At 42.1% G+C, this 12,257-nt stretch overlaps 1 protein-coding gene across 1 annotated transcript in view; it reads right to left on the reverse strand.

Moving 5' to 3' along the window:
• Positions 1–12,257, reverse strand: part of LOC121420066 — a 178,447-nt gene that overhangs the window by 43,440 nt on the left and 122,750 nt on the right. The window contains exons 45-48 of the mRNA XM_041614594.1: positions 11,404–11,532; positions 4,053–4,397; positions 1,678–1,809; positions 1,138–1,263 (exon numbers count right to left, since the gene is read on the reverse strand). Coding sequence (XP_041470528.1) covers positions 1,138–1,263; positions 1,678–1,809; positions 4,053–4,397; positions 11,404–11,532 — 732 coding nt within the window. The remainder of the gene's footprint in view (positions 1–1,137; positions 1,264–1,677; positions 1,810–4,052; positions 4,398–11,403; positions 11,533–12,257) is intronic.

Consider the following 12,257-nt stretch of genomic DNA (forward strand, 5'->3'; position numbering starts at 1 on the left):
ACCTGGCCAAGATGGGTTTATCGGGGTTGGAAATGTTGTTGAGAGTTTTCAAATGAAAAATGGGGTATGGGACCGCAGTTTGCAGTCTGAACTGCAGTCTTTCGGCAAACGGGGGTTTGACGTAATACATGCATGATCGCTTTTTTTATACCATCCTTGGTCCTGTTTCATAAGTACTTGTTATAACAAATGCACAATTCTATGCAACAAGGATAATAATAATTAAATGTAACAGCACATGTATAGCCAAAGGACTTGGATATTATTATCCCGCGGTGGAATTCTGGAACACTGTCATAACTTTTGTCATAAATTTTGTCATATCTCTCTGAGATGTGACGCCGCTATGATTGTCACAAATCGGTATTCTGAACATTGTCTTTTCCCTGTCATATCTCTCAAAGTTCCCGCCCATCTTTTCGGAAGCAATCCAATCAAAATCATTGTTAGTTCCCAGTGGGAGCCCTTCTAGCCAATAGGAAGGCCCCGTTACAGGTAGGGCTTATCCCAAGTACAGTTACTGGCATCGCACAACTACGCGAATATTGGTGCGCTTAATTACAAAGAGAGACAGGGAGCTGTGAAGGATTTTAGAGAAATAGAAAAAGAAAGAAAACAGAGAAAAAAGGAGAAATTAATACATAGTGCCTAACTAATTGTAGCATGAAAAAATAATTTTGAAAATTGTAATGGATGAGTGAAACTAATGCCACAATCTAATCTAAATTATATCATTATACGCTTGACATTCAGTCGGCAGGGTATTGAGATATTTGGTACTAAAAGATATGACAAAATTTATGACTGCTATCCCCTGTCATAACTTTTGTCATATCTTTTGCTTGTATAAAAGGATTACGCGCATTTAAAGCCGCATATTTTTGGTGCGCGCTATAAAAGAAAAGAGACAAAATTTATGACAATTTTTATGACAAAAGTTATGACATCCACCAGAATACCGATGTTGTCATATCTCTGAGAAAAGATAAAATATGGAGAAAAGACAATGTTCAGAATACTGCCCCTGGCTTTAGCCTAACAAGTTTACTATCATCCAATTAATTTGATTGATTTCAGTAGCTGTTATTGAAAATTTGTTTTTGTAACGAGTTTGATGAAACAGGCCCCAGGATTTACCTTGATGTCCGCAGCCTATTTCATCTTCTCCTTCTGAGCACTGCTCACGGAAGTCACACTGGAAATGCTCAGGAAGGCATTCACCATTCTTACATTCAAACTGGTACTCCCTGCAGGTTGAATTAGCTATAAAATAGACGGAGAGAGTGAAGATAAAATAAGGGCGTATATCGTGCATTTGAGAAAGAAATATACACAACAAAAAAAACAAGTCCCCCCTTAAACAAACATCAATAATTTCCAAACCAATGCGAGTTTTTAGTATATTTTTACATGAGTGTGTAGGTAATTTTATAAGCTACCCTCTGAGTAAATGCTGTGGACTTATTTTGCGTCATGCTTCAGTGAGCACCGTCAGAAGGCAAAAATGTCACTTTTCAAAAGTCACAAGCCAAATATCATGACTTTGATTCCATTTTCCTAGAACTAATTCCACATTCTTAGCATGAAAAATAGTCAGAAGGCTTGTAAAAGGTACTTTCTAAAGTACGATACAATATCATTTGGTATTTGTGGAATGATAGGGGAAGGGCTACTCACGACATCCATGTTCGTCTTCTCCGTTGGAAGGACAGTCCCGATGACCATCACATCGATAGCGTAGTGGAATACAGTACAGTCCATCCTGACATGCCCATTGGCTAGAATCACAGACCACCATGGGAGGGATGACTATGGGATTGAAGGAGAGAGAAAGAAAATTGGGAAGAAAGACAGAAGAAAAAAATCATTAAACCACTCCTAATGATCACGTTTGCAGAAGAGAAGAAATACATATTTTCATCAATTCTTCTGATCATAATAATGTAATCATTCAATCACAACAATTAATATTTTTTTCATATCATTAGGAGTGTGAGTGATCACAAATAAAAAAGCTGAGCGTGTTGGAAAATCCCTGAGATTGAAAGAACTCCCATACTTTTGTACAGAGGTAAGCTTAAAGGTCAAGTCCACCTCAGAAAAATGTTGATTTGAATCAATAGAGAAAAATCAGACAAGCACAATGCTGAAAATTTCATCAAAATCGGATGTAAAATAAGAAAGTTATGACATTTAAAAATTTTCGCTTATTTTCAACAAAATAGTTACATGAACGAGCCAGTAACATCCAAATGAGAGAGTCGATGATGTCACTCACTCACTATTTCTTTTGTTTTTTATTGTTTGAATTATACAATATTTCAATTTTTACGAATTTGACGATTAGGACCTCCTTGCCTGAAGCACAAAATGTTAAAATAATGGAATTCCATGTGTTCAGGGAGGAATGAAACTTCATTTCACATGACAATGACGAGAAAATAAAAATATTTTATATTTCATATGATAGAATACAAAAGAAATAGTGAGTGAGTGATGTCATCAACTCTCTCATTTGAATGTAACTGGCTCATTCATATAACTATTTTGTTGAAAATAAGCGAAACTTTAAAATGCCATAACTTTATTATTTTACATCCGATTTTGATGAAATTTTCAGTGTTATGCTTGTTGAATTTTTCTCTTTTTATTCAAATCAAGTTTTTGTTGGGGTGGACTTGTCCTTTAAATGAGCTGAAATTGAGCTGAAAATCAAAAGTAGAAGTCCTGTAGCTGAATTCAGCTACATAGCTGAATTCTCTTACTCCTGTTTCGTGAAGCATTGCATTTAATATATTTTCATTTTCCTGATTTTATACACAAAATAATTGATCCTTGACATGTGTGAAGCTCTTGATATTTTATTTAAAGAAAAATCACTCTAGACTTTTGATAGCCAAAAGAGATAACATAAAAAATGAAGGCATCACATAAATTCTTTCTTGGAAAAACAAGCCCTGATCGGTTCCATATTTGTAATGATAGCTAAACATATTGTGATTATCAAATGATTTATAACTGAATCTGAGAAGGTGTGTGTGTGTGTGGCGGGGGGGGGGGGGTCATAACAAGTTTTTCAGTGATTTTCACAAACTAATTTGCTCTCAGCCAATCAGATGCAAGGATTTCCGTAGCTTATAACAAGTCATCGAAAATAATTGATGTTTTATGCAATCTTCTCCAGTACATTATTCTGAACTAAACACCCACAACATTCCTCCTCTTCATATCGTCATTCAAATTAAATGCTTTGGTGTTTTATTACTCACTTTTGCTTGCTTTTCAAATCATATAGCATGAGGCTGACTTCATTCATGATATTTCTACATTTACAAGTTGTTTCCAACTGCTGGGCCTGGTTGCTTATTTACTACTATAGGAACCATCCAATGGTGAGACAAAAACCATGGTAACACTGATCAACAGCCAATCAAAATCGAGGATTGTCATAACTTTCTCTTTTAGAAAATATTTTGATGAAATTTTCAGTGTTATGCTTCTTGGATTTTTCTCTTTTAATCCAAATCAATTTATTGTTGGGGTGGACTTGTCCTTTAAAATTTACTATTATAGTAACCATCCACTGGACCTCTAGGAAGAACAGGGGACTGTTTCATCAACATTTTTGTCTGACAAGTTGTCAGATCTGACATCTTTCCTTGATTCTGATTGGCTGAGAGGGACTGTTACTATGGTAATTGTCGGATAAAACAGAACTTGTCGGACAAAGTCCCTTCATGAAACGCTCCCCAAAGCCATTATATCAATGGCTCTGAATAGAGTGATCCATCCGTATATTTTTATGAGCATGTTTATATATTTATATTTGAGATCATAATTTATCCTATGAAATGTATTTTATTGTGATTTCTATACGGTAAATAAAACCAAACCAAACCAATCCAGTGGTAACTACCATGGTAACACTGATCAACAGCCAATCAAAATCAAGGATTCCATGCAAGTAACCATTTGATGGCAAAGTTACCACTATGGTAACTTTTATGCAACCAGGGCCCAGGAGGCGAAAGGGTGAAGTAATCGATACTCACGACCAGCAGGATAAGTCGAGACGGTCGCGTGGAATCCCTGACCGTCGGTGAATCCGGAAAAGAATTCCACCCACACCTGGTCCGATTGTGCATACACAGTCGTAGGAGCCAAGTTCGAGTGGAACACGTCGAAAGTCGACGGGAAGTCGAAATAATCGTGCCCCGTCCCGAACGAGAGAGCGCCGCCGATGCCGACTTGGAAGACGGAGAACTCAAACATGATATGCTTGCTTGGGTCGGGGGATGAGAAGGTGTAGGGGAAGAACGTGGTGTTGCCGGGATAGTTTGCAGGATAAAGCGGAGACGTGAAGTCGTAGGAAGTTTCCACGAAAATCTCCTGGTGAACTGAAATTTGATGGAAGGTATTAATAATTAAATTAGGGCTACACCACATCACAATTAAACATTATTATGATCAAATGATGATCAATTTTTATAATTTAATTATTGATTCACTTCTGAATTTCATATTTCAGAACTTTTTATGATTCTATAAATACATGATAAAAAGTATATTCTTCAACCCTAAAATGACTGAGGGGCCATGGTGCCCCACCCCCTTTGCACAATATTTCTCAAACGCAAAATTTTCTGACTTTTTTAAAAAGTCTTGCGCAGCCTTTGATAGCAAATTTGTGACCTGCAGGTAGTGTCGCGACGCTACTTTACTTTTTATGAGACAATGTCATGCCGAAAATGGCTCACTTTATACTTTGTGTACAAAGTCTATGGGAGATGAAATTCATAAAAGGTTGATTATTTTTCATTCTAATTGGTTTAAGGTTAATTGATTTAAGGTTATATTTAATTATTAAATGGTCTGTAACAACTTTGATTGAAAATAACAATGAAAACAAAAGATGAAAAAAAAGGAAAAATTTGGCTTTCACAATTTGTTTTGTAATAACCTTTAATTGAGATTATAAAGATGACATCTGGGGAAAAAAAGTTAAAATTTGTGTAATTCGGTGATAAATATGTAAATAATGTTTTTCACAAATAAATTTGCATATTTTCTTCATAATATATTTCAAAAACTATTTTCAGAATTTTTTTTATACTGGCTTGTAGCGTATGTGGTAAAAAATGTGCGTGCCAAAGTTTGACCGACAATAAATTAAGACACAGTTGCAACTTTGTAGTTGTAGATCAATACTTTTATTAACCGTAATTAACCGAAGTGTAGGACAGACGTGTTGTCGCATGACTGACGCAGATGGCGCTATAGCACTATAACATCAGATATAAATCAAATGGCGTAATCACTTTTTCCTTATGTAAACGAAAAGAATTTTGCAATGATCCAAGGCAAAAAGCTTTGTAAAAGTATTGTCATAATATAAAAGTGTAAACTCGCAAACAACTGCAAAGCAAATACGCAAACATTAGCGCAAAGACATACCCACAGATGGGACATCAAACAAAACCCAAAATAATAACCAAAAAAATTAAATGCGCAGCATAACTTATCACAAGCACAAAAATGAGCAGCAATTGGTAGTAGGCGAACTAGCTGGAGTAAGAAAAGGTATTCGTTTGGTAAGGTGAGGATCCTGACAGCAATAAACTATCAAATTAGAATCAAAATCTTTAAATAGAGCTGGCTTGCTGTTTTCGTTTGTTTGGTAGCTGAAAAAAGGCTAGACGCATTAAAAAACCCATTAGCACAAATAGGTAAAGCTGCAAAAATGCATTAAAAAAACAAAAGATATACACCAAAAAATAGTGTCCATCAGCAAATGTCCATCAGTATAGGGCAAGCTGGACAAGGCACAGGCAATAGGGAGGGGGGAAGGGACATAAAAGCAGGCCAAAGTCAATCACAAACGTAGTCGCTAAAATACGAAGGGGGGACACGACGGCGTAAGGGATACCGCCGGCCATTATCGGGGGTAGTGATGCCAAGAGGCCCTGAGGGATCTGACTGACCAGAAAGTGAAAGGGGAGGACTAACATCAGGGTGAGAAAGTTCGTGGGGAATATCAGGGGGGTCAGGAGGGGGGCAAGGGACATCCGGCACATCAGTAACGTCAGAGGCATCAGGCAAGCATTGTGAGTCATCCGCCGAGTTGGGACTGGGGAACTCCTCATCACGGTGGTCGTCGTCATCGTCATCAGAAACCCTCGGTCGAGTAGGATGGGAGGTAGGAATCCCTGGGGGGACCTTCAAGCAATCCGAGCGCCGGACACGGTATGACGTAGAACGGAGTTGGCTCCCAACAAACTTGCGGATGTTGCACCAATCGTTGTCGACACTGCAGACAAGGTAGCGAGGTCTGGCCTGGGTCTTAGTCCGGTCCGAGCGCAGGTAGACAAGGTCACCAACGTGAACAAGAGACTCACCCATCGAAGATAGGCGTTTGGGTGCCTTCGATGCCATACTGGGCCCATGGTTGGAGAGCCGTTTCTCATGTTGATTGGTAATAACGTCCATGTCATGCAACGGAATCTGTTCACTGGTGAATTGGTCACGCTGGGTCCATAGCTCACGAGCAGAGAGACCAACGCCACGGATGCGGCTGTTAAGACGAGCGGTGGCCAGAGCAAGTGCAAGTGGAGTAACAGGACCACCACGGGGACTATCACGAAGCAGCTCATCTTCCAGCTCACGGACAGCCTTCTCAGCGACAGGATTCTTGTTGATGTTCTTGGCACGGCCAATCTCCAAAGTGATGCCCTGACTGCGCAAAGACTCATCGTGTTGTAGAGCAGAAAATCCAGGAGCAGGGTCGGTGCGGACGATAGATGGAGGGCCATCAAGTGGCCTGAGAGGTGCGCATAGCTGAAGGAGGGCTGCGCGAAGAGTCTCCTTGCGTTCATCTGGGATCAAAGCGCTTACAGTGTAAGAAGTGACACTCTCCCTGAGGATGAAAATGAGTTGGCGAGAACGCTTGATGACATCCGCAGCAAAAGACACCCCAATGACACATGGAGGGTCACCTGTAGACTGGGGAGTAGCAACACGAGGAACATTCTGGAGGGAGAGACAGCTATGACATCCGACAGTCACCTGTTGAATTGCTGCATCAAGATCCAGGGCATAGAAAAACCGTGAGACAACCTGCTTGAGTTGGTGTGATGTGGGGTGACCAAGTTGAAGATGCAGGGCAGTAAGAATCCCCTGGAGTACATTGCGAGGAATGACGATACACTCCTGCTGTGGCAAGAATGCATGATCCCGGCGGACGACCAGTAATCCATCACGAGCGATGGTGGCAACCTGGAGATATCGATTCACATCACGGATACCTGTCAACTTCTTCGACGGGCGAGTACCCTGAGTAAGGTGGGCATGGGCACGGCGGAGGGCTGGACAATCAGACTGAATCCTACCCCACGCGTGACGAGATGTGAAAGGGAGGCGTATCTTCCCTGAGAGGATGTCAGCAACAGAAGTAAGATGGACAACAGAGTCTTCCATCCGTGAAATGAAAGTACAGATCTGGCATCGAACATCATGGCATGGAGGAGCATTCCTACTCGCAAAGTCAGCTGGGACATTGGCGGAGCCCGCCAGGTGACGTAAGGAAACCTGGTATCTGCTAATGGTGGCCAAAAAGGTAGAAACCCGAGGACTGGCAGAAAACTCACCACGACACAATTTCTCATAAGCCTGAACACAAGGTTTGCTGTCAGTAAGAATGCAGACAGGGTGGTGAGACTGGATGATGTATGGGCTGAAATGCTTGGTGGCAGCAGCGATGGATAGTGCTTCTACTTCACAAGGTAACCATGTGATTTGACGACCACGGAGCTTCGCGCTAAAAAAACCTGCGACGAAAGGCGTCCGGTCTCTCGTGACATACATGGTTGCGCCAAGACCATGGTTCTTCACGGATCCATCAGTGACAACCCATAGCTGATCAGAAGGCCGGGGAAGAGTAACCGTACGAGTAGACTTGATGCCGGACTGGGCTTTGTTGAAGGCATCATGAAGCTCATCCGTCCAGCAGATGCGGTCTTGAGATTTCATACCTGCAATCGAATCATCCAGGGGGCCCAGATAGGATGCGCAATTTGGGAGAACGCGAGCAAGCATCTTATAGGCTCCAATGAAAGACCGCATTCCCTTCACGGTTGAAGGGCGTGAGCACGTTGACAAAGTTGTTATCCTGTGAGGACTTGCTTTGAGGTTCCCTTCAGACCAAACCCATCCTAAAATAGTGGTGGTTTTTGGACAGACGGTAGTCTTAGATGGAGACAGGTGAAGACCATTGGAGGCTAGTGCATGTAACACCCTGGACCAGTTATGCAAAAGGGCCTGCCAGGTGTCAGCACCACAGTACAAGTCGTCTGCAAGCTTGACAACAACACCTTCAAACAATAGATCTCCAAGCACTCGACACATCAACTCCTCCAATGCCGTCTCTGATCCCGGCATACCCATAGCACAACGGGTGTAAACCCTGATGCCGCGGAAAGGGGTAGCAACACCACAATACTTCATTGAATCACGAGAGAGAGGTATTTGATAAAAGGCACTTGCAAGATCAGATGCAATAATGTACTTCCACTGACCTATCTTTCTCAGAGTGGAATCAACGTCTGGCAAAACTGAGGGCTGGGGCTTAGAGTAGCGCCCAACATCAGCAAAGGCTGTGACAAGACGAGAGCCGCCATTCGGCTTCTTCACAAGAAACGACGGGTTGACATATTCAACCGTAACACCAATATCCTCAGGGCGTGCAAAGACGCCAAGTTTCTCAAGGTCATCAAACTTACGCTGCAACTCAGTAAGCTTCTCTTGGGAATACAAGGGAAGGCGACCCTTGCGTTGTGGGGGCTGAACAGGACCCATGTTCACGACGGCCTTGAATGGACCAGATGCACCATTGTAACCCTTGAATGAAGGGCTAAACACACAATCATGTACTGCATGAAGAGACTGAAAATCACCCCTTGCCTTTGGGGGGAGGATATTATCAGGATCCACAATAACAGACTGAGAAGGCTGTGATAATGTTGGCCCTCCCTGCATCACAGAGGGGAGGGCAGTCTGACTAGGAGGAATTGGCGCAACCTGATCGCCATCTGAGGCAACCACTGGACAAACCTGACAAAGATGTTCATTGCGACGGATAACACAAGGACCGCAAGAGAGGTTTGGGATGCGGATCCTACCAGCAACACTAGAGACAACACCTGGAGCCGGAAAGAATTCTGTGATCATTGGTGTAGGAGGGGAATCTGAGCGAGGCTCTAAGACAAGTGTCTCATCAGCAGAAAACTCAGGAGGTAGGGAAAACTCAAGGAATTCACCTGGCCAAATAGTAGTAGTTTGAGAAGGGGCACGAAGGACAAATGCGCGACGCACTGCATGACCAGCCTTAGGCTTACTACAGGAACCGTAACTGAACACAGTACCATCAGCCAAGGAAATCTCCCTCCTTGCTGGCCTGATGGCCACATCATTCCTTTCCATGAATGGAGTACCAGCCAAAACGTCAACATCAAGGTTCTCAATGACCAATCCTTCAAAATGGAACTCATGATTGCCACGACAAACGGTGAAACGGGTTTCACCACAAACCTGCAGCGGGGAGGACCCATCAGCCTGATGAGCTGACTGGGTGGTGGAGGACACGTTGCAACCTAATACTCGGGCCGTAGAAGCACGCATCATATTCCCAGTAGCACCACTGTCGAGGGTGATACGAACAGCATGATGATCATAAAATGCGTCAAAATAAGGAGACTGGCGAACTTGGACACGCAGTGTGGAAGAGGTACCTCCACGGCCAGGGTCTGGTGACAAACAAGCCTCGTCACATGACTCCTGGGGGTCAACCTCACCGTCAAAATCATCAGAACCACCATCATCGAAAATCTTGGCAACCTGCCTGGCCTTAGCCATGTACTGCCGATCGGAGTCTGGAAGGTAAGGACAGACACTCAAAAAATGGTCACTAGGACGGCCAGCCTGAACGCAGAGTGGACAAGATTTGGAAGGCCTGGGACGGAACTTCGCCGGGGTTCGAGACTGAGTACGCCTGGGAGCAGTCTGACTACGACCACGGGGCGGAAAAGCCGCTGTACGCATCGCCCTGGAACATTCAACTGACTCCAAAAGACTAGTAAGAGCCTGAGAAATTTCAGGTTTGAGGGATGCAAGTGTACGTGAACGGAGTTCTGTGCCGTACCGTTGCTTCACCACCTGGGGGAGGTCAGGGTGCAAAAGGCGAAGCCACTGCAGAACAATGAAATTCTCAATGGAAGGCGAAAGTTCTTCATCATCCAAGATGGGATCACCGTGATGGGTAATACCACTACCAACTGTCAACAAATTGTCCTCGACAAAGGCAAGTAATCTCTGATATAAATCTTCTGGCCGCTCATCAGATTCCAGCTTGATCTCGCAAAAATCCAAAAAATGAGCGCCTGTTGCCTGAAAGCCATAGTGAAGTCTAATAGTGGCCCAAATGTCGTTCAAAGAAGTAGAATTGCGGACAATAGAATTTCTAGCAATGACGGGACAAAAGTTAGCAATCTGACCTAGCATAAGATCAAGTAGGTTCGCTTTCTGTTGAGCAGTTTTGCGTATTTCTGAAGGAACAGAGGGATTGTCATCTATGAAACCCCTTGTGGGATTACCTTTTGTTTTCTTACCCCATGTTACCGACTCAGAAAGGAAGAAAGCAAAGTTAGGATCAAGATTCAAAGTGTACAAAAGATTCTGCCTCCATCCTTCAAAGGATGTAATGGATTCAATTTTACCCAAGCACCATTGCTTAGGTACTTTCGGCATGCTACACGCCATTGTAAGGCTGTGGGACCGACACTACTTACGGCTAGATCTAACCAACTACTCGTTCACGGTAAACTTACTTTTACGGTGCAACCGGCTGTTTTCCTCTCAGCAAAGTCCTTCAAACGTGGCCTCAGAAAAAAAATCAGGCGTGAGTGAATCCCAATAGCGGCCAGCACGACAATAAATTAAGACACAGTTGCAACTTTGTAGTTGTAGATCAATACTTTTATTAACCGTAATTAACCGAAGTGTAGGACAGACGTGTTGTCGCATGACTGACGCAGATGGCGCTATAGCACTATAACATCAGATATAAATCAAATGGCGGACGCAATCGGGCAAACGGCGGCTGAGATCAAAAGGGGGGCATCATATGCATGGCCCCCTCCCCAGTCCTCGATACATCTCAAATAGCACAGTCCTTTTCGCGTTTGCTCCACAATTTTTGATGACTGCAACAGAAAATTTCTTTTATGTCACAATTTTTAGCATACATGTAGGACTTACAGAACATAGTCAAAAGTTTTTCTCTTTTAGTGCCTATCAAATTTGAAATAATTATAAGTTATTCGCCGATTTGTTCTTTAAAAATCACAATCTTACCAACGGGAGGATGCGGGCAAAGAAGTTCATCAGTATAGCCAGGAACACAATCAGGATAAAAGTCACATTGGTAGAATAGAGGTATACACGTTAAGTCGGGGCATTGGAACTGGTTTTCAGCACATTGGTCTACACAGGGAAAGGAATTATGCAATGTGAGATATAATATCAATTAGCCTTGTCACGATATTTCTAATACTGCGGATATTGCTGCTACTGCTACTATTACTGTACTTCTACTACTACTACTACTACTTCTACTACCACTATCACTACTTCTCTTCTTCTACTACTACTACTACTACTACTACTACTACTACTACTACTACTACTACTACTACTACTACTACTACTACTACTACGACTACTACAACTACTACGACTTCTACAACTACAACTACTACTACTACTACTACTTCTACTTCTACTACCACTACCACTACTACTATTACTCTAATACTACTACTACTACTACTTTTACTACTATTACTACTACTACTACTTCTACTACCACTACTACTCGTCTTCTACTACTACTACTACTACTACTACTACTACTACTAGTACTACTACTACTCTAATACTATTACTACTACTATTACCACTACCTATACTTTTTTCCTACTGCCAACAGCACTATTGCTATCACAACTTATACTACAAATACAAGTTTTGTAGAACTAATACTACTGCTATTTAATGAAAAGAACAAAAATTGTCACCAACACAAATCGTGTAAGAGTATCTCCTTGAAAATAATTTGACACCATTTTTATGTAGATTACTTTTACGCTTGGATTATCAGGAGATAGTATTTGCTGACTTCTACAAAGTCATAATCCTATGATTTGCAG

This window comes from Lytechinus variegatus, chromosome 8 (genome assembly GCF_018143015.1).
Source record: "Lytechinus variegatus isolate NC3 chromosome 8, Lvar_3.0, whole genome shotgun sequence".
Taxonomy (NCBI): Eukaryota; Metazoa; Echinodermata; class Echinoidea; order Temnopleuroida; family Toxopneustidae; genus Lytechinus; species Lytechinus variegatus.